At 34.5% G+C, this 23,284-nt stretch overlaps 2 protein-coding genes across 6 annotated transcripts; one reads left to right on the top strand and one right to left on the bottom strand.

Moving 5' to 3' along the window:
• Positions 1–7,425: 7,425 nt before the first annotated feature.
• Positions 7,426–12,668, top strand: LOC141661962 (B-box zinc finger protein 19-like). Of its 3 annotated transcripts, none has more exons than XM_074469006.1 (6): positions 7,428–7,764; positions 10,016–10,112; positions 10,224–10,339; positions 10,455–10,823; positions 10,979–11,073; positions 12,311–12,668. In XM_074469006.1, exons 1-5 carry the CDS (start codon positions 7,672–7,674, stop codon positions 11,060–11,062), a joined length of 759 nt encoding a protein of 252 aa, XP_074325107.1. In that variant the 5' UTR covers positions 7,428–7,671; the 3' UTR covers positions 11,063–11,073; positions 12,311–12,668. The 3 variants fall into 3 exon arrangements, with proteins under 3 accessions (XP_074325114.1, XP_074325107.1, XP_074325101.1); XM_074469000.1 differs by having other exon boundaries at positions 7,429–7,764; positions 12,308–12,668; XM_074469013.1 differs by lacking the exon at positions 10,979–11,073 and having other exon boundaries at positions 7,426–7,764; positions 12,308–12,668.
• Positions 12,669–13,635: 967 nt separating this feature from the next.
• Positions 13,636–17,768, bottom strand: LOC141661942 (subtilisin-like protease SBT3.9). 3 transcript variants are annotated; one of them, XM_074468991.1, is made up of 12 exons: positions 17,555–17,768; positions 17,347–17,438; positions 16,996–17,093; positions 16,747–16,902; positions 16,565–16,676; positions 15,933–16,228; positions 15,685–15,860; positions 15,229–15,326; positions 14,891–15,130; positions 14,622–14,736; positions 14,323–14,545; positions 13,636–14,226 (listed from the first exon to the last, which is right to left on the bottom strand). In XM_074468991.1, the coding sequence occupies exons 1-12, from the start codon at positions 17,648–17,650 to the stop codon at positions 13,658–13,660; spliced, it is 2,271 nt and encodes a 756-aa protein (XP_074325092.1). In that variant the 5' UTR covers positions 17,651–17,768; the 3' UTR covers positions 13,636–13,657. The 3 variants fall into 3 exon arrangements, with proteins under 3 accessions (XP_074325092.1, XP_074325076.1, XP_074325084.1); XM_074468975.1 differs by having other exon boundaries at positions 15,685–16,228; positions 17,555–17,766; XM_074468983.1 differs by having other exon boundaries at positions 15,685–16,228; positions 16,789–16,902; positions 17,555–17,766.
• Positions 17,769–23,284: the final 5,516 nt, after the last annotated feature.

Below are 23,284 nucleotides of genomic sequence, written 5' to 3'. Positions count from 1 at the left end.
GGGGGTTGCTTGACATAAACTTCCTCTTCCAGAAATCCATTAAGAAAAGCACTTTTAACGTCCATTTGATGTAGCTTGATCTTCTTGTAGCATGCATAAGCAAGAAGCATCCTAATCGATTCCAATCTAGCTACTGGAGCATAAGTTTGATCAAAATCAATGCCTTCTTATTGGTTGTACCCTTATGCCACGAGTCTTGCTTTATTTTGAGTAACAGTACCAAATTCATCCACTTTATTCTTGAAAATCCATTATGTACCAATGACTGAAGCATTCTTTGGTGGCTTGACAAGTTCCCAAACATCACATCGTTCGAATTGATTGAGTTCTTCTTGCATAGCCGTGATCCAATTTTCATCTTCGAGTGCTTCTTTGACATTATTGGGTTCCTCTTGAGCTAGAAATGCAGCATAAGCACAAAAATTTGCAGTGCCTTTTCTTGTCTTGAGTCCATCAGAAATATCACCAATAACCTGTTCTGGAGGGTGATTCTTCACTGTCCGTGTAGCTTTTGGCAATGAATGCTTTGAGATATCTTCATGTGAGGTCTTCCTTATCTTAGATAGAGGAGCTAAGTCTTCACCATCATAGATTGGCATTTTATCCTTTGCTCTATTTCCTCTAGGACCATCAAGAGTCATCTTTTCCATCTTTACAATTGCATCATCAACTGGAATAGAAGTTTCTGCTTGCTGGTTTCCAGAGCCAGTTTCAATTTCAGCTTGCTGTTTTCCAGAACCAGTCTCTGTTTTAGCTTGCTGTTTTGGAGTAGCCTTCTCTATTTCAGCTTGTTGTTGTCCAGCTTCACCTGCATCATCTTCCTCGTCTCTTGGAAGATCATTGTTAGGTTCTTGAAAAGTAACATCTATAGATTCCTCAACAATATGCTTAAACAAATTATAAACTCTATAGGTTTTACTATTCATAGAATAACCAAGAAAAATAGCTTCATAAGATTTAGCATCGAATTTACCATCATTACCAATTGTCTTGAGAACAAAACACTTTGAGCCAAAAATCTTGAAGTAACTGATGTTGGGCTTCTTTTTCTTGAGCAATTCATATGGAGTCTTCTCCAAAATAGGTCTTATCAATACTCTATTCAGAACATAGCATGTTGTGTTGACTGCTTCTGCCCAAAAACTTCTAGGTAACTTGCTTTCTTGCAACAATATCCTTACTGTCTCTTGCAATGACCTATTCTTGCGTTCCACCACACCATTTTGTTGTGGAGTCCTTGGAGCCGAAAATTCATGTGATATTCCTCTTTCTTCACAATAAGTAACAAAGTCTTTTTGAAATTCACCACCTCGATCACTCCTTATACCTACAAGCTTTATATTGAGCTTATTCTCAAGTAATTTAATTAGTTTCTCAAACTCATTAAAAGCAGCATCTTTAGTTTTAAGAAACAATACTCATGTAAAACGAGAATAATAATCAACAATTACAAAACCATATTACTTACCTCCTATACTTTTATAGGCTTCTGGACCAAATAAGTCTAAATACAAAAGTTCTAAGGGTTTAAAAGTAGATACCATTTTCTTTGCTTTGTGAGTACTTCTAATTTGCTTGCCTAATTGGCATGCCGAACACACCTCAGTCTTGACATACTTGATTTTTGGTAAACCTCTGACTAGATTCTTCTTTGAAAGCTTGTTAAGCAAGTCCATGTGAGCATGACCCAATCTTCTATGCCAAATATAAGGATCAGTGTCTATTGCAGCAAGACAACAAGCTGTTTTCTGCAACTCAAAGTCCAAAATATATATATTTCCTTCCCTTCTAGCAACTAGGGGGACTTTGTTAGTACCAATAGTAATAATACACTTATCAATACCAAAGATAACAGTATGACCATCATCATATAACTGACTTATGCTAAGAAGATTATATGTAAGGCCTTTAACATATTGAACTTTATCAATTGAAATGTGTTTATTACCTATTTTACATTTTCCAAGGATTTGAAGAGTTTTGCTATCGCCAATAGTCACTCTTCCACCCTTTTTCATCTGAAGACTCAATAATTGTACTTTGTCTCCACTCATATGTCTAGTACATTCGCTATCTAAGATCCATTGAGTTGATTTTACTCGAGCGGCAAGACACATCTATAAAACAAATAAAACAACTCAACCTTTTGGTACCCAAAGTTTGTTGGGTCCAACATGGTTAGCAGATAAAATATATAAAACATGTAAATCAGATTTCTTTATCCATTTTTGGATAAATCTAGGTGATTTAACTATGTCAGCCTGATGATAGTAAGTTGTCTTTGTTATGTCATTCTGACCATATTAAGTTGTTTTCTGTTTGTTTCCTCCATGGTATGATGTCTGAACATTCCGAGCTCTGCAATATTTTTCCAGATGTCCCTTCTTTCCACATTTGTTGCATATCTTCCAAGACATAGCATAATCATAGGGTATGCCATGTTTTCCTTCATATCTTAGAGCCTTGTCCTTCTTGTTTGCATTTATTCCAATTCCTTCTCTGACCAGCGGAATATTTGTGGTGTTCATCATTGACTTGAGACTCTCTTCTCCTTGAATAAAAGATCACATGCCCCTTTTCAGATCCTCAACTTCCTTTGTGAGCTGATCAATCTTTTCAGCTTGTTGACTTATGATTTCAGCTTGCTGAGATGGTTCTTCTGCTTGATTTGAAGGTGTTGCATCTATTGATTCTCTGAGTTTGAATAACTCCAAACATTAATCCCTTGCTTCAATCTCCTTCTTTAACTCTGTGATCTCCATTAATTGAGTCTTGTTTCTTTTGAGGAGAATTTTGTTGAAGTTTTCCACATGACTGACTTTAGCTTGAAGATCCTTGATTTCAGCCTCTTTGTCAGCTTGTGTAGGTACCTTCTTGTCAATCCAAGTATCCGCTTTGTTCATCAAATCTTGAACCATAGCCTTGAGATAATTATTCTTCTCTTTTAGCTTGCTATTTTCAGCTTTAAGAGAATAATATTCTCCCATAGATTCATTCTCACATTCCCGCATGGTTAGTGGTTCCAAAACAATATTTTCAGAAGATAAATTATATTTACAAGAGTTTACCTCACTCTGATCTTCTTCTGAATCACTTTCTAGGTAGCCACTTTCTGAATTTCCTCGAACGGAATCATCATCAAGTCCAACTAGGGCAATATTAATCATGTCTCCACTTGAATCATCACTGGAAACCGAGTCATCATCACTCCAAGTCATTGGAGCTTTAGCTTTCTTATTATCCTTGATGACAGTTTGCTGTTTTGGCTTCAATTTGTAGCAGTCCCGCTTATAATAACATGGCTTTCCACATTCAAAGCATGTCCGATCTTTAGAATCCTTGTTGACCTTTTTGTTGTTGGAAAATCTGCCTTTATCTCTTTTCAGCCTGTTCTTCTTCTCGATCATCTTCCTGATCTTCCTGGATATTAAAGTTAATTCTTCATCCGACTCATCTTCAGATTCCAGTAAGTTGTCATTAGTGTCAAGAGCTGACTGCTTCATTTGAGCAACTGGAGCTTGCATAGAACTTGATTGGCTTTCCTTGATTTTGCTTTCAAATTGTTCAGATTTTGCAAAAACAGCCAATTGATCCATAGTATCTATAGTTGGAGAGGATTCCAAAGCAGTTACCTTCGGTTCATAGATAAATTGCACAACACTAACTATCTTCATGTTAATTTCCTCTTGAGGGATATGTTTGCCAATTTGCTTTAAGGCATTCAGATTTGTCTGGAATCTAACTTGACTTTTTCGAATAGTTTCTCCATCTCGAAGCTTGAAATTTCCAAGCTCCTTCATTAGTTTGCTCAATTTCACTTTCTTTAAACTCTTGGATCCTTCGTGATACAATTCCAAAGTATCTCATATCTCTTTAGCTGATTTGCATGAAGAGACTTTATCACATTCACTAGGACATAACCCATTCATGAGAGAATTCCTAGCCTTTCCATTGGAACTGTATTTGAGTAATTCAGCCTCCGTGAGATCATCAATGTCTTTCACTTTGCCTTCTTGGTCCTTGAATTCAAATGGACCATTCTGAACAACTCTCAAAGCTAGTGGCTTCCTGGATAGATACACTTCCATGCGACCTTTCCACCGGTTGTAGTTTTCTGTACCAAGCAAAAGAGGTGCCCGGTAACCCGAGGTTCCTTCGGGATATTTGTCAGCCATTTTGATCGAATACTATTCCTGTTACAGAAAGATTAATATACCAAAGCTCTGATACCAACTGAAATTACACCTAGAGGGTGGTGAATATGTGATTATGGCTAACTAGGATTACTTTTAAATTTTACCCGATAATAACTTACTGAGATTTTACCAACAGAACTATAATCTGACAATGATAGTAAGCTGAGATGACTAAATGCAATGCAGAATATAATGTGCAGAAAAGTAAATAGAACACACAAGAATTTTAGCCAGGTTCGACCCCTAATCCCATATGGTCTACGTCCTGGTCCCTTACCAAACTTGGTAAGAGAATATATTTTTGATCAATGAAAGTAACAACTACAAGATACAACAATATATCTCCCTTTATCCCAGCTGTTGATAATGGCTTGCTGAAACCCTGTTTAAGAACCTGCTATCTAAGTACTATACTACCCCGTAGTACAAACTCCTCTAGCAAGTACCACTAAACCCTTGTTTCCCTTAGCCAACTTATCCAGCAACTAATCAATACAATTTGAACAATACACATCAATGATAAAGATTACAACTCAAACTATAGACTCTCTAATATGAAACACGTGTATATAATTAAGAGCTCGAGAGTATTTTGAAATCAATAAAGTTCAGGAGTTGTATGTGTTCTTGCTTGCAAAATAGTCAGTCGTAAAACTGCAAGAAATCACATATACAACCACACATTAATGTTCGAAACATTCTCAACAAATTACAACGGCTAGAATCCAATTCTACCGTTTAAGATCGTTGGGATGGTTTCCAACGTTCATGGGTACATTAGATAGAAGAGAAACAAAGATGAACAACATTTAGAAAACATCTCTTCTATTTTGTAGAGTATAAAACGTTTTAACAGAAAATAGAAGATAGAGTTTGATAGAAAAACAAACTCCTATAATTTAGGAAATCAATTTGAATAGTAAAAACGAATTATAATTGAGCTATATATATATATAATGCATGTATATTATATTAGAGAATCCTTACAACTGATATATAAAAAGATCCTATAATATCTCCATGAAATTCGACTTCCTTGTTGAATCTGGACTGTGTATCTTGGCTTACTGTTATTCTGACACTGTTGATCATAGCTTGCCGAGATACAATATTGTCTTATAACAGCTTGCTACAATTATGCTTAAAATGACAAAGTCATTAAGTTGATTACCTAACACTGTTGATCATCAAAACTCAGGGATTTACAATATATATATATATATATATATATATATATATATATATATATATATATATATCAGGGATGAATGAGAATTGAACCCAAAATTTGGCACAACAAAAAATACGCGATGTAATTTTACATCATATTATAATAGTGTAAAAACTACGTTATTCACAAATTTAACTCCAACCAGTTAATACTAAATTTTACACTATTTGTGTACTATATATATGATTTTATTCTTAAAATACAAAATAAAGTTAAAATTAATAAAGTGGTGGGATATAAATGAAATAAATTTATTTTATTAAAGTAGTATAAGGACGACATAGAAATATACAAAACTCTAAAAAATTTAGTCTGACACTCATTTAAAACCAAAATAATATAATTTTTAGAATTGAGTTGTAGAGTAATTTTATACCAAAATAAAATATCAAAATAATATAAAATTAAAAATTTTGAGTTTGGTTGGAAACGGTCTAATATTAACTTGCTTACAAGTATATATTTGTATAGCTCAACTAAAAAAGAGGGAATGCCTGAAAATGGAAATGGGCCACATAAGATATTTTAATTAGTGGATGCTACAAGTTTGATTGTCACTTTCAGTTGGGGTTTCTCAACCATATACTTATGAAATGGGAGTGTGTATGTAAATATAATAATACATATATTTGAGGGGAGAGAAGTATTTGTGGCCGTGAAATAGATGTTAATGAATCTACCAAATCAGAAAAATCCCTTGGACTTTTAGAAGAGAGTCTGTAACGTAAGCGGACATCTGTCTGGGTTTGCTTTTTTAAGCATTTCTTTGTGGTCCTCCTTACCTTACTCATTTGTTCCCATGTATATGTATCATTGTTGAAGTTAAAATACAAAATTATATCCTAAATTACTAAAAATTAATATTTTATATTATTTATAAAGAAGCCCACCTTATTTTTACTAAGCAAATCCATGATAGGATGTTCATAAATATGTATTTTATTTCAAATTATAAATTTTAAATGACAATATTTAAGTTATCGTTTTAAATTTCCATGTTTCTGTTAAAATTTGAAACATATTGGATTTCAAATAAAATTCAAATTATCAAATAAATTGTTTGATTAAATTCAGTTTCCAAACATGTCAAATATAATTGTCAAGTTCACTTTAATATATTTGTACGGCTCAAATTAAAAATATTTTCCAGACATGAAATATCAAATAGAATTAACAAAATATCTTATTCACCGATTCAACTTTTAATATTGTATAGTTTCTAAATTTAACTATTTTAATTTTGAATATAAAATTTAGTTAAAATTTTATAAATAATACCTATATTTTCAAAAAAGATTGAAAATATGATTCCTTTAAAGCAATATAAAACTTGAAGTACGATCATATGTATATAAAATATAATATTGATATTTGTTAATCTTTTCCTCAACATTATATTTCCTTTATAAAATTAATTACACACGTGCATAAATGTAATCGAACTCTAAATCTTCCTCGGAAAAGAACTTAACAATATCAACAAACGTTTGTTGGCCTCAATATTATATTTGGTATTTGGATTATCTTCATTCCATGAACATAAAATATTGAAAATTACTATAAAAAAAATTGTACATTTTTTTATTTAAGTATCTTCTGAAAGTATTTGGAAAAATATAGTACAAGTTAAATTAATCTAAAATATAGTTAATTGTATTAAGTTTTTTTATTATATTTTATCTTGCATAAAATTGCATAAACTCGTCGACATTACATGTATTTCAATCGAGTTGCAGAAAAATATATTTTTTTATAAAAAAATTGAAAAATAATAATATTTACAAAATATTTTTAAAATTGACGGTATTTTTGCAAATTTATTTTTGGACTTGATTTTTTTTCAAAAAATTCCTAAAATAATTTACGATTAAATTGTATATTAAGTTTTAATATTTAAATTAAATATTAATAAAAAATATTCTTATTATTAAATTAAATCATGACATAATATTTAAATTTAATTTAAAATGTATTACTATAACACCAGATACCTGCTCCTCTTCTGTTTCCCCTCTCTTCTGTTTCCTTCAACACCCTTTCCTGGCCTTTATCTATACATACACAATATACACACAAACATATATCTATCTATCCAAACATATGTAAAACATAAGTACACAAGACTTTATGTTTCTGCTGTTTATCATGTTGTAATATTGAAGAACAACATAAAGAGTTGATATACAATATACACACACACAGATATATACATACAAAAGAAAATAAAGAAACTTGGTAATAAAAATGAGAACACTGTGTGATGTGTGTGAAAGCGCTGCTGCTATAATCTTCTGTGCTGCTGATGAAGCTGCTCTTTGTCGTTCTTGTGATGAAAAGGTCTCATCTTTACTGGTTCATTTCGCATAAATTTATGATTTTTTTTAATGTTCTTGATTTATTTGTTATGTATTTACTGTTTAGAATATTTTATTTGAGTTGATTTGAATTGGTAAGAAGAGAATTGATGGATCTAGCTTGGTGGGTTTACTTTTTTACCCATTCTCTTGAAATGTTGTGATGGAAAAGTGTGGTATTAGTGTAATTGTGATGTTTTTTTGGGGTTTGGATGCTGAATTTTTCAAGACTGAAAAAACGTGATATTGGGTTAAATAGTTGTAGTTTAATGTGCGTGATGAAATTGGTTTGTTGAGTTTATTTGGATAAAGTTCTGTCTGGACCTAGTTTTGGTAATTATAGGATTTGACATTCGGGACAAGATTCTTGAATAGTGTTTGCTATGTGGTGATCAGTGTTTGTGTTCATTGGTGGTTTGATGCATATTTGGGAGAATTTGGGGGTAGCCTAGGCCTAGTGGTAAAGGTCTATTTTCTTCTCCCTTGGCTTTCGTGACAAGGTAATATGGGAGTTCTCTTAACCACCCAGCTTAAATTTTGAAAAAATTAACAAGGGAGTGTAAGTAGATCCGAATTTTACTAGAATGTACATAGATGGGGACCATGCAACTATTGTTGTGAGAGGCACAATGAGTCTATCGATTAATCGAGAGGCGAGGCGAAGTTTTGTTGCCTCGTCTGAATTAAGATAGGGCTATTTTAAACTGGCTATCACCTTTGGGCGTTGCTGCTCACCCTCGATCAGGCAATGGTGAGGGGATCGATTAATCATGTCTTTGAGTTTTTTCTAATTATAAAAATAAATAAATAATCAAAGGCAAGGTGCGTAAACACTTGATAATTTTGGCTACTAACACTACACCATCTATGTAAGTAGGTCAAAACTAGCGCCAATCGAACTAAAAATAAATAAAATAGAGGTCATTTAGAAACTTAATCCCTGATCATTTGAATTAATGATCTAATTTAGTCTCATTTTGAAGATAAATAGATTATACTTTAATTACATATATTAGTAAAAAAAATTATCCATATAATACATTTGTATGATATATGTTAAAAAATTTATGCTACTGTGTTGTTGCTGCTATAATGCTGTAATTTCATTATTTGTAATTATTTTTGTTACAATCATCATATCATATTGCTGGCGTGTTAATGTCATATGATATGTGCGCGTGTATATAAATATTTGTAACCCCAAATACATATCTTTAATAAGGCAATTTCTTAGTGGAATGCAACATAACAAGCTTGAACAAGTCATCTCTTATGTTGAATATGTATTAATTTCTGGAATTTCTAATAGATACAGCATTTAGTTTTTTTTTAAAGTTCTATTCAATTAAACTTTATTATCTATAAGCATATACCAAATATGGCATAAAGTTATATGTTTCTTAGGCATCCTGGTTTGGATGACGATATTAGTTGCACTATATATTTGGTCCTTAAATTTGTGTTCTAGATTGATAAGGAAAATACAATTGTAATTAATTTCACTTGGCTAATTCTGTTTTAAGTGTGCTATTTTAAGCAACATGTTTTTTTATCCTATTTCATATTCCATAGCTTTAAAGACTAAATATATTTCATTTCTTATACTAGTTTTTGTCGAAAAAAACAAATATAATTAAGATCATTTCATATTAAGATGTCATCATAATCCTTTTTATCAAGGATGGATCATCATCTTTCCTTTTATTCCAATGCTGATAGCTTGGTTAGTATATGATTATATGTTGAACGACTCAAAATTATCGTGAATGTTCCCTACTCAGCTTGATAGTACAAAGGTTACGGCTACTCTTGACCTATACAAACCATTTAGAACCTGAATATACTAATATTAAAGCTTCCATAAATTTTGGAACAGAATGCGCTGCCAAGCCTGTTCTAATAGGATAGCATGAACCGTAGACACTAAAGTTTTAGTGAAATAATTAACCTTTTTGGTTTTAATAACGAAAATAAAGTTCCAAATATAGATGTCTAGTATGACGTGATAATGTTTAGTTCAATAAATTGGCAGAAATTTGTCTAGGTTTTGTCCAGCATTTGCGCATTCAGTTGCAAGTAGTTGATATGAATATATACAGTTGTGGGAATAGCTACAAGAAAATAGCTGTCACGTCTTTTAGCTTTTGCTTGCCAGATCCAAATTGCCAATCCAAAGTGTACTTGCAAGTTGCAACTAAGTGAAGTATGTTTGGCTTGTGTAATTGGGATGACAGGTACATATGTGTAACAAGCTTGCTAGCCGACATGTACGGGTTGGACTCGCTGACCCAAGTGACGTACCCCGCTGTGACATATGTGAAAACGCACCTGGTATGCAATTTATTATGTTTTTGCTGAATTTCTTTTTCAGGAAAAAAGTTTTTAAGCCGCCAATAGAATATAGCCTTGGAAGTTCAGTTTTTCTATTAAACTCATGTGCAGCATTCTTCTACTGTGAGATCGATGGGAGTTCTCTTTGCCTGCAATGTGATATGGTCGTTCATGTTGGGGGTAAAAGAAAACATGGAAGATATCTAATGTTGAGGCAAAGGGTTGAGGTTCGTGATTTGATTTATATCAAAAATCATTAATGAAGCTACCATGTCTCAATTATGTATAACTAAAATAAATTTTTCTTTGGCTGTATTCTTATGTTTTTCTTGTGGTTGTTAGTTCCCTGGGGATAAAGCTGGAAGCAATAATGAGCTAGGTTTGCAACCTATTGATCCAGGTGAATCAAGGAGGGAATCTAATTACCCGTTTACGTTTGTGACAAGAGAAAACCAGCAAAACCAAATGGCCGAAAACCAGCAAAACCAGCAAAATCATAGGGCTGAACACCAGCAAAATCACAGGGTTGAAAATCAGCAAAATCATAGAGCTGAAAACCAGCAACGTAGGGTTGAAAACCCTCAATATCAAAGGGCATCACCTGTTCCGATGCTCAATAATGTTGATGATGGTGGTCGCAATATGGACACGAGCTTAATTGATCTTAATGCCAGGCCTCGAAACGTGCATGGTCAGACTTCAAACAACCAGGTAATTTTCTACATTCCGCTGTACCTTTGCTCCTCAAATGAACCTTAGTTCTAATGCTATGATTTGTAGAGGGAGTTTTGACTTATTTTTTACGGTATATATCTTGTTGTCATATATTTAATTTGGCAATTTTGTTTCCTGCTTGATTATTAAAGGAACATGGAATGGATATACAAAGCGGTGGCGATCATGAATCTGAAAGTGTGGTTCCAGTAAGTTCTTTCAGGAGAGAGACTTGAAAAAGATTAAGGTATATAAGGTCAATTCTTTGTAGTTGAATGGATGATTGGTATCCTATATTAATCCACAGTAGTAGTTGACAGTACCAATTAGTGCATGAAATAATAGACAGATGAGCAATGTTAATGCAACTGTTTACTTGGCCATTTTGGTGAAGTTGATGTTCTTACTTGCCAAAAAGAGTAACAAAACTATCTAGCTTCTATTGTTTTGAAAGATGGGGGATTGATTAAAGCTATCTAGGCTAATTTTAATTGTCTTCTGTATGCATTCTTATTATATAGGCATTTTACTGGTGTATTTATTGTTGTTATAGATGTCCACCAGGTCATGGGTTTGAACATGGAAATGACCTCCCTAATAAGGGATTAAGGGTACCTTCTCCTGAATCTGCATGTGCACACACAATTTTGCACTGGGTAGAACGATATTTGATTCAAAAATTATTATATGCCACCTTTAGTTGAACCAAGACCTAGAGGTCCTCAAAGTGCTTATATGTTAAGGGTTTCGGATGAAGCGCTCAGACATGCCTTTTAATAGTGTGCACCGCCCTCACTAAATACTATTTTATTTTACTTATACAAGGTGTTAGCTGAGACGTGTTACCTTTTTAGGAATCTGGATTAGTGTTTTTACTAGCTTTTGTTATTTATAAATTCCCTTGGTAGATTTTGTTATATCCGGTGTAGATTGTATAGTGTCATTATTCATTTATACTTTGTTTGATAGCTTTAAATCATTTGAGAATAGATTTTATACTGTTGTCAGTACAGGTTCATGAATAATCTAAAATCCAGATTAAAATATGTCAGTTCAGGTACATGAAGTGTCTATAGTATGGTTATAATGACAAAAAGCATTTAGATCTGCTTTTTCTGTTTTGTGTGAGATGCCTCCACACATGTTGTATATAAATTTAAGCACATTTTCCAAATTGGTATTTAAATAGCAAACTTTCATTTGTATTTGGTGTTAAAGTGTTAGGTTTAAACACTAATATTAGATATTGAATGGCATTCTGCCATCTTCTCATGAAGATAAGAAATTTAGGACTTGAGCACATCACGTAATTGTTTCATTCTTACGAATCAAATTGTATCTGTGATGCTTTAAGTTTGATTAAATGACATCTTTAGACTAATTGTTATGTAAAGTTATTAGGTCTACATTATTAATATAAGCTGTTCATTCACTGGAGCCTATCTGATTCTCGGAATAATTGATTAATTTGTTTATTGCAGTAGCATGGGTTGAAGTACTGACGCATTTCGAAGAAGTGATATTCTTGCTTTAGAAAACCATGCCATATCTGACGTCCTGATGATCTGTAGTCTGGACGCATTTTCTCTCAGTACGTGATAGCTGGTGCTACAGCCTTCATATGCTGATAAAAGTTGTCCGCCTTGGTAAATTAGTTGTACCTGACTTTACAGTTAGTATGCTTGTATTTTGTGCTCTTGGTACAATGTTTTGCACAGTTATTTGCAGCGGATATATATATTATATGTGACAGTAGAAGTAGAGGGAAACTAAGTTATAAATTCTGTCCACCAGCAGAACAATTGTAGTTGAATTTATCAAGTGTCTTCTGCAATTTTGGAATTTTGATGTGGTATGCTTGAGTGAAAGTCTCTTGTTGCGTCACCATTGTAGAATTGAATCTGGAAAGTTGGAACCGATATTCTCCCTCCGTAGACTGAGTTAGTGTTTTAGTTTGCCCCAAAATGCAGCAGGATTTCTTTTATATATATTTTCTTCCTCATATACACTTGCGATCTGTGATCTGATTTTAGTGGTGAGTGTAGAAAGTAGAAACCATATTATGCCCGGACACTTAAACTCAGTAATCATCGTTATAAGGTGCACCCACCCATTTGAGCTATGATTACATTTTAAATTTATATAAATATGGACGGGTTCCAAGAGTAAACGTTACTCTTCACAAACTTAGCTAGGGGCTTGGCTCGACTCGTTTTTGTTCGATAAAATGTTAGTGCGGCTCGATTCGTTAACAAGCTCGAGCTCGAACTCAATTTTTCTATGATAAGAAGGCTCGGCTCGGTGAGGAAAAAAATTAAGCTTAGCTCGTTAAAGGACAAAAGTCAGTTCGGCTCGGTTCATTTACAGCCAAAAACCAAATATGCCTCACTTTTCGCTTCCCTTTGCACTTGGTCATGTGTTATGAGTATTGTGAAAGAAAAACTAGCAAACAAAATGGAGATGAAGAGCTAATGCTGCACCAAAAATATGGATTGTAAATTTTAAAATATGCATAAAATTGGATGGGATAGAAATGAATCAGAATCAGGACAGTTGTTCCAACCACTGAACTGATATGGACCTGTTTGGTCACAGCATGTCACCATCCAGATTCTTTATTTGCTTAGTTGCCTATCCTTATAGATTGACAAAGATGTAGATATCCCAGTCCCAGCCAATGATAATGATATCCCAAGGTAAGTATAAAATGGGATTGTTTTTTTTTTGACAAATTTAAATCAAATTTCATCAACTTGAAAGGAACTCAGCCGGCTATGCACATATTGTATATACTAAACAGTCATGCATGTAAAAGAATGAAACTTTAGAAATCAAGTTTGAGCATAGGAGTCCTGGATAACAGATCTAACAACCAAGGCTACCCTAACAACATGAAAACCATCCTCCCAAAACAGGTATCCAAATGAATATCTTCCTTGTACTCTCAGTAAAGGACAAATTGTTACCTTAAATTTGATCTTCTTTGTACTGGCATTGAAGGACAAAACAGATGGTTCTACTCTTACATTAGTTCCGGGGGGAGCTTCAATTCGAGCAACATATACGGATATTATTGGACCAACATTTGACACCGTTCTTGATATGGTAATTGTTTTCTTTAGCTCAGGAATGGAAATGGAGGGTAAATTGAAGTTTACCAGGAAGTTTTTTGTCTTTCTGCAAGGGGGTGCAGAGCTGAACATCCAGCTGATAGCAGTGTTGTTGTAGCCCATTGAGCAGAGGAACTGTAGGTAGTCACCAATGTTGATATCGTAAATGAGGCCAGGATCTATTGCCTTGTTTGCATCAACATGGCCTCCTCCATAGTCAAATGGATCGGCTTGCTTGTGTGGAGCTCCCTCAGCAACAGCAATTTGACCATATTCGTCGTATGTAGAGGCTGCTCATGTAAATGAATCAGTTGAAGAAATTCTTGACATAGAGAAATGCATTCACGTGTAGTTCAGGTTGAATGTTTCATTTGCAAAGGTCTAACCTGTGGTGACAAGGGCAGACCTAACTGCAGCAGGACTCCATGTGGGATGGATAGCTTTTATGAGTGAAACAATGCCGGAGATATGGGGACAAGACATGGAGGTTCCTGATTCAATTCTGAAGTCCTGTTGATGATCTTGATTGTGGGATCTTCTTAAAGAACTGGTAGGAGATGCGGCAGACCAGGATGCCAATATATTAACTCCGGGAGCAGCAATATCAGGCTGCAAATGTAGTTAGGATGAGAATGTATTAGGATCCAACATCAGAAATATATGTGACGTTAACTATAGATAGTACCTTTAAAACAGTTGGAGAGAGTGAGCTTGGTCCTCGAGATGAAAAAAATGCTACTTCTGGGGAGATCTGTTGTCCAACAACTGTCTTTGTTTTGCTAAGCTTCACAACTGGATTTCTGCAGTAATTAACCCATATCATACTCTGACGAATGACATATAAGCAGAACAAAATCAACATTACAGATAAAAATATTTCTAAATATAAGCTCTCTTGCTAAGACTACAGCTTCTAAAGTCTTAAATGTCAACATTTTATAATTTATATGGTACCTGGTTGTTACCATATATGCTAACAGACGAGTCCCGAGTTCAAAGTCCACCTGAACACAGGGAATAATTGAGGACACAACAACGTCCTTGGCAGGAAACTGGGCAAAGATGAGGCCAACTCCCCGAAGCTTGTGTATAGTTCTTGCTACAGTGGTTGCAGATCTTAATGATCGAGATTGGAAGCATAAAACCACTTTGCCTATTACCAAAGTCTCATTTAGGGATCCTTCAAGGCAAGTTCTGTTGCAAGTCATTAAATTTGGAGAATAGAGAAAGAATCGTCACGACAAGAGAATTTCAAGTATAACAATCAAAGCTCAAAAATCGATGTGTTTTACCTTGCATCATTTTCATCGGCATCTTTGGATGAAATATTTTCACCATAAACAATAGGATTAAATTTATCATCAATCTCTCCAGTATATATAGCTTGACCCTGAGTAAAACCAAAAGAAACTTACTAGAGAAAAAAGTGTAGTATGCCTACAAATTTGGTAAACACAACTCGACAATAACCCAAAGTTTGAAATTAGTACTGATGAACGACAACGGATGAGTGTGGATAGTACATGGCAATTTTATAAATTACTTTCAAATATCTTAAAATGCATCAGCTAAACGGAGAGTCTCACAGAGATTACACTTCTGAATTTACAAAGTTAATCCTCGTTACTGATAGGTTAGGTTTTAGCAGTTTCTTGGATGGTGGCTCACTGGTATGATCTGTAACTCCATATAATAACTACCACTTTTTTCAATGTCTGTAAATTTACTAATGAAGATGAAACATTTACCACAATTGTTTGATTGTTTCCCATGGTAATAACAGTAGGAAAAGCCCTATCTATCGTGGTTGCTGCTACAGTTATCATCCAAGGAGCAGTATTTATAACGGTTTGTGAATAAGGACCAGAATTCCCACTAGAGCAGATAACTGGAATTCCTCTAGCCACAGCATGAAATGACCCCACTGCCAACAAGTCATCTACATAAGAAGAAAGGGGAGGGGATGATCCTATAGACACTGAAAGCAAATCCACACCATCAAATATAGCATCATCAAATGCAGCAAGAAGATCAGCTGAGCTGCAGCCTCCAGTAGACCAACAGACTTTATATACAGCTAACCAAGCTGATGGAGCACCGCCCCTGGCAAAACCTTCAGCTAATCCCATGTAGCTTGCATTCTCCACGATAGCTCCAGCTGCAGTAGATGAGGTGTGTGTGCCATGGCCTGATGCATCCCGAGGAGATAAGAATTCAACACCATCACTAGTGTTCAGCTTCCCGAATTCAGCTTCATATCCCTTTATGTACCAACGTGCACCGATAATCTTCCTGCAGAATGTTAGCTTGATAAGTATTTGAGACAAATACCTTCAGATTCATACATTCTTAACCTTTGCATATCCAGCACTGTCTAATAGAGACTCATAAACTTTAGTCTGAGACATTTGAATTTCACAAATTAATGATGAGGTCAATGTAGTTGACCAGGCCTCAGTCGACAATTTTCTCTTAAAGGGTTACTAAATTACAATTTCTTGACAGTAACAATATTCATTGCAAAATACAGTGCTTGTAGTAGAAAAAATTATAAAATGTGCATTATACTATACTAAATGATCAAAACAAGTAAATATGAAGAACACCATAATCTAGTAAAAACTCAACCTGTTGCAATTTAAATGACTAAATTTCTCTCCTTCTTGGCATATTCCCCTCCACCTAGATGGAACCTCAGCCATTCCATCATCTACAAAGCTTTTGGATTCCGGCCATATTCCTCCATAAACAAAAAAAAAATGTTAACTAACCTAGATACTTAAAAGGTTTTATAAAATCTCTACACCAACCAGTATCCAGGACACCAATGATAGATCCCCTGCCGGATTGACCTTCTGAAAGAATTCCATTTGCAATTTGAGGCTTTATGTGCAGAAAGTCCCAACTTCTAGTAGTTTGCAGATGTAAAATCTTATTAGGAATCACACGTATAACTCCAGGGAAACCTGCTTCCAAATATCAATCAGATGTATCACAACCAAGATAATATTTGTTAATTAAGCAAATTATACATTACCTGTTAAGCAACAACTCGGTACCTGAAATTTGTTTAGCTTGAGATGGTGTCAGTACCACAGCAAAACCCGAAAATCCATGTCTGTAGCTGTACAAGATTGATTCTTGAGCCGCTTCTTTGCTAGTTGAAGCAAAAAATTTGAAATTATTGTTCAGTGGAACAAGAAAATTCCAAACTTATAATTTTCTTCCATAATGGAAAACCTAAAAGTAGCCAATGTGCTAGTATTTCACTTAAAGAATTTCTCATCATTTTTCTTTAAAAAAACATATATATGTAAGAGGACATCAAGTTTAAACAATAATTGGAATGTGATATTTAAAAAATCACAGGCACACACACAGAGTAAGCAATAATGAGTATTTAAATGAACCTTCCAAGAATGGTTGAAACAATGTCATGGTGTGTATCCCTAACAAGCTCTGGTTCATCATACCTTTTGTCACCCATGTAAACAATATAAACCTACATACAATAGCAAAATTAAAAAATACAGAATCAGAATAAGACATATTTAAAAAATCATTCTGATTACAGTAATTAGATAAATAGATTCATTATTGAACAATTGAAAAACTAACATTGCTGGATGCATTAACAAGTACAAAGCTATGTTCTTGGAGCATAAAATGAGCAATCACAAAAGAAATAAAACCAAGGCTCCAAAGAGAAGCCATAGGAAGCTACTTCAAAATACTAAACCAATATTTAAATTAGTCTATATGACATTGGTTAAATATGAAATACTGCAAGTGTGCCTTTACTCTTAGAGTGACATTTTTGATATTTATAATGTAATGAAAGCCTTACCAGCCCCAATATGGTGCCTAATAACTTTGAGACAAAGTGGGGTGTGATGCCATTACTCAAATCAACAAAAAGAAGGAAAAAGTCCAAGCAATAGTAAGTAAATGGTAAAAGGTTGCCACTATTTAAAAGTGGAACAATATGTATAATTGACCTTTTAATGGTAGTGATACTGATAATGAAAAAACAGAAAACCATGACAGTAAAGATGGTGGGGCATTATAAATATATATATTGATCAACCACTATGATGGAAGGTAGTGTAGGTTCTTCTTTATCACATAGGAGGTGATCTTTAGAGTTTATTGTTAATGATCATCCTAGGTTATGTGTAAGGTTTAAATCTCTATAAACTTGAATTGTTTAATAGATTGTGGCTAATAACAATACTAGGATTGTTACATTATTGGGAAACTTTTGGTTCCATATTTGATTTATTGCCATTGTTTTTGCTAAAGACAATGTTAATAGTGGGAACCCATACCCTTTCGGAATCTGGCGCCTTAAAACGCTCGGCCATATCAACAATCATCAATGAACTTAGGTATGAACAGATGAGATTGTAAGCATTATTCTCTAAAACCATGTAAACAATTTTATTAGTGTGTTATGTGAACTAATTTATATCTCACTTTTAAGCCAGTGATATCTTGTTTGTGATCAGTGATCATAACATGATGTATAATCTTGTGTGCATAAAACAATGGCACATAACTGAAGTAAGATTATTTATGCAAAACTTTGACTATTAGGTAAGAGTTCATGCAGCATCTCCAAAATATATGATATATGTTTGTCTGCCAATATTATTCAATGGTTTCTGAGCCAAAATTCCATTTAGATCAATGCAGTGTTCCATTTTGATGCTGAATGTTTATTTTTATCCTTTATCTTCTGTGATGAATCCAAGGGAACCAAATACCCTACTTTTATAAATGTCTTCTTTTTTTATATGTCCTCTCCCTGCACCTTGATATAGATTTAGTGTAGTCTTTTCAAATTTCACATATTACATACAGTTTTTCTTATGCATGCTTAAAGAAAGTGAACTCATCAAACAACACTTAAAAAAATACATAAATTATAAAGACGTATAGCACATCCAGATTCTGCAAACCAGAAAAGAAAATTATAAGACTATACTCGGACTTTTCGAATGGAATCCATCTCGGAACAATGAAGAACTTACACACAAGTGATCGGGTTGGTTCTGAGATAGATAAATACTATACTACCACAAATGAAATGTTGGCATGAGCAGCCCCTGGACATTTGTGTTGGGTATAATTCTAACTACACAGCAACAATGAGCAGTTATATATATAATAACAAGAACATGACAAATAACCAACTAAGGAAATAAAACACGATGGCAATAACAAACTATAAATATTGTAATTGACAAAGAAAGTAAAGAAAACTTATCTCTTATTGCTTTCCAAATTCTGATAAGAAAAAGAACACAACAGCTGAGTCGCCAAACCCTTCAAGAGGAGATTATTGCCCCCCACTTAAGCTGTGATGGAATGCAGTAATATCGCTTCCAGGATAAATCAACAACAGATCAATCTGGCCACAGAACCAACAATGATCAACGGCGACTCGCACCTCAGTTTGCCCAAAAAACCTATGCAACTCATATATGTTTGCGAGGTAGGCACCGAGACTTGTGTCATTTTAATCTGAAGTATACCTCTCAATATATAGACATCTCAAGTTGCTCTTCTTCTATTTTACTCGATGTGGTACACCAAGTAACAAAACAGAAAAAGTAAACAAAATGAGTTTTCCTTATTATTTATATTATATCCTGATTAATTAATATTAATATTACAAAATATATTCAGAGTATGATTAAAATAATCCTTACTCAATATATTTTATATTAATTTTATATAATCAATATAAATAATTAAACTTGTAATAGAAAAGAAAAATATAAGTGTTCCCACTAGCACTAGGCCACACAAGCATTCCACTTATGCTAGTAGTTGTAAACAACACTAACACAAGATGCTATATAAACTCAATATCTTTCTTTTACAATACCAATGTGGGACAAAATCCCCATAACCCATTTCAAACAAGCAACTTTGTCTCAATATATTCATGGATTCCACTAAGAAAATATCTTAGATCAAAATATGAAAGTTTAAGTTCTCATGTCAAGGAACAACCTCCAAGTGTTAGTTTCCGGAAATCATATCAAGAACATAGATAAAATATGTCTCAAACTTTCCATTTTCTAACAATCCCCCACAAATCCATAATCAAATTGCATACAAGATTTTATACATTACATGTTTTTCAGAGTCGGTACCCTTCCGGGTTTGAACCCTCCTAAGTCCTCTACTTCGATGGCTACCGGATACAGATGGAATGTTTTACCTTGAATCTTTATCCGTTGGGTGTAACCACACTCCATAGACGATAACAAGTCAAAAGCTATGGTGTCAATCTACGGCTTTGAGACGTTAATGGTCATGTCTCGATCCTGTTCGTCGAATGTTTCGAGGAATAACCCTTTCCTCTAATTACGACCACACAATTACATTCGCTTAACTGGGCATTTCCAGATATGTACTGCTATCATCTCGTCAAACGACTTGACCCCATTCAGAGTTCAAATAACTCTTGCTAACTAGCAGTTCAAGTACCTCTTAAGTTTTATAGGGGATAGACTCAGATACATAAGTATCTAAATGTATATGGTAGAGGTACTACTAATTCATCCTTACAACTTGTTATTACCACATTGAATACACTTCGAGGGATCTCCTCTCAGGTGTATTGGGTTCCCGCTGTTGATGAATTATGATGGGTTACCAGTCCCATCCCCAACCTCGACTTAAGGACTATAGCATGCTCAAGCCCTTTAGTCAGCGGATCAGCTATATTATCCTGAGTTCCTATGAACTCTATATCAATAATTCTATCAGACACAAGACCCCTTATAGACTTTAGTCTAACTTGGATGTGTCTGTTTGTTTTAGCATTATACTTTACACTTCTGACTTTGTCGATAGTTGTACGGCTATCACAATGAACAAAAATGGCAGGAAGCGGCTTGCTTACTACATGTAACATACTCATGAGTCCATGTAACCATTCAGCCTCCGTCCCCGTGGCATCAAGTGCACACAACTCAGCCTCAAAAGTAGACCGAGTAATCAAAGTCTGTCTAGAAGACTTTCAGGACACTGCTCTACCCGCAAGGGTAAACACATATCCAGTCACTCCATTGGAACGAGATTTCTTAGCTATCCAACTTGCCTTACTGTACCCCTCGAGTACCCCCGGAAATCTCCGGTAATGCAAGTCAAGTGAAATAGTTCCCTTCAGATATCTAAGAACTCTATCCAGTGCCTCCCAATGATTCTTGTTTGGACAGCTTGTATATCTAGCCAACTTAGACACAAAATAAGAAATATCTGGCCTAGTCACAATAGCAAGATATTGCAAACTCCCAATAATCTGAGAATACCTTAACTGAGACACATGAACTCCTGAACTATTCTTGACTAAGGCAACTTTTGAATAACCATACTTCTCAAGTATAGATTTTTCTATATAATGAGACTGTGACAAAGTTATTCCATCAGTTAACTGAGTCAACTTGATCCCAAGAATCACACTAGCTTCACCCATATCCTTCATCTCAAAGTGCATCTTCAAGAAACTCTTTGTCTCGTTAATAATCTCAATATTGGTTCCAAACAACAAGATATCATCTACATACAAGCACACGATCACACAATCATTACCTCTAACCTTATAGTAGACACACTTGTCACTTTCATTAACTAAAAAATTTGAAGTCTAAAACAGTTTCATCAAACTTTTTATGCCAGTCTATAGGTGCTTGTTTAAGGCCATAGATGGACTTGACTAGTCTACATACTTTCCTCTCATTACCAGAAGCAACAAATCCCTCAGGCTGATCCATATAAATCTCTTCTTCAAGGTCACCATGAAGAAAAACTGTCATTACATCCATTTGATGGATGATAAGACCATGTACAGAAGCCAATGCAATAAGCATTCTGATTGTTGTCATTCGGGCAACTGGACAATATGTATCAAAATAATCAATGCCTTCCCTTTGCCTAAAGCCCTTAGCAACTAGCCTAGCCTTGTACTTATTTATTGAGCCATCAGGGTTTAGCTTCCTCTTGAAGATCCATTTACATCCAATAGTAGAACACCCTGGAGGGAGATCAACTAACTCCCATGTTCCGTTTGAAACAATTGAGTCAATTTCACTATTTACAGCGCCTTTCCAATGCCTTGACTCCGAAGAATCCTTGGCTTGACGGAAAGTTAACGGCTCATCCTCGACATTGTAAGTGATAAAGTCACTTCCAAAGTCCTTGACTACCTTTGCACGCTTACTCCTTCTAGTTTCCTCTACTTTGTTAGGAGTAGAGCTACTACCAGGATCCACCCCCACATTTGTCATCTTTTCCACATGATCAGGAATAGAACTTGATGTGTGAGTGGGATCATCCTCAGAACTACCCAAAGATATACCAGTCTTGATTGAGAATACTTCCTCAAAGAAAGTTGCATTTCGAAACTCAACTATCGTATTCGCCACAATACCATCTATGTCAGATTTTAATGCTAAAAATCTCATAGCAGTTGTGGTTTCAAGATAGCCCAGAAAGATACAATCAACAGTTTTCGGACCCAGTTTCTTTCTCTTGTGTTCAGGGAAAAACACCTTAGCAAGGCACCCCCACACACGAAGAAAACTCAAACTTGTAATAACCCCAAAATTTTAAACTTTTTGTAACCCTTATGAATAGTGTTTTAGCTGAATGAGAAAACTTTTCATGCCACACTATGTAGGGGTTCTGTTATGGATATTCTGAGATTTTATTAGTACTCTATATGGTATATAAGTGTATGTAAAGATCGTCAGAATCCAATTCCGAATACTTTGATTTTTTCCGGAAATCCACTAGATACGGAAAGAATTAAGTATAAGGTAACAGGATAAAAATGATTTAAATTAAAGGATTATAAGAGAGGATCATAAAAGGATTATAATGTATTGAGAAAGGTTAAGGAAACCCAAGTAATAAGATCCCGGGTATGATCCCTCAAACGATAAACGAAAACGAAAGTTAAGGGAACCGTATAACAGATCAGCGGTCATTAGGCAAACAATTAGGAAGTTAATCAAAGAGATTAGAGGGGATGATGTCATCCAACCAATGAGAAGAGGACAAAGAGGGGAGGATGACATCACATGATGACATAAGCATGACATAGGGAGGAAGGAGATGTGGTTGGTTTATAACCACACAAAGTCAAGGTTAGAAAGGTAGTTACCCAAAAACAAATAAAAAACAACCAACCAAAGAATCAAATCAAAGAAAAAACACAAAAATCTCTCTTTCTTCCAAGCTTGCTCTCGGCTTTTCTTCTTTTTCAAAGAAGAAATTTCCAAAAATCAAGTTCCAAGCATTGTTAAATCACAAGGTAATTATCTAAGGTTC

The sequence above is a fragment of the Apium graveolens genome, chromosome 1, assembly GCF_009905375.1.
Source record: "Apium graveolens cultivar Ventura chromosome 1, ASM990537v1, whole genome shotgun sequence".
Taxonomy (NCBI): Eukaryota; Viridiplantae; Streptophyta; class Magnoliopsida; order Apiales; family Apiaceae; genus Apium; species Apium graveolens.
Note: the sequence above shows the minus strand (reverse complement) of the source record. Positions and strands in the feature narration are given on the sequence as shown.

Coding starts and splice junctions, on each gene's coding strand:
- LOC141661962 (XM_074469006.1), top strand. CDS start 7,672: ATGAGAACACTGTGTGATGTGTGTGAAAGCGCTGCTGCTATAATCTTC. Junction 7,765..10,015: donor GTCGTTCTTGTGATGAAAAG/GTCTCATCTTTA, acceptor TTGGGATGACAG/GTACATATGTGTAACAAGCT. Junction 10,113..10,223: donor CATATGTGAAAACGCACCTG/GTATGCAATTTA, acceptor ACTCATGTGCAG/CATTCTTCTACTGTGAGATC.
- LOC141661942 (XM_074468975.1), bottom strand. CDS start 17,650: ATGGCTTCTCTTTGGAGCCTTGGTTTTATTTCTTTTGTGATTGCTCAT. Junction 17,439..17,554: donor TTGTTAATGCATCCAGCAAT/GTTAGTTTTTCA, acceptor TATTGTATGTAG/GTTTATATTGTTTACATGGG. Junction 14,227..14,322: donor GTCTGCCCTTGTCACCACAG/GTTAGACCTTTG, acceptor TTACATGAGCAG/CCTCTACATACGACGAATAT.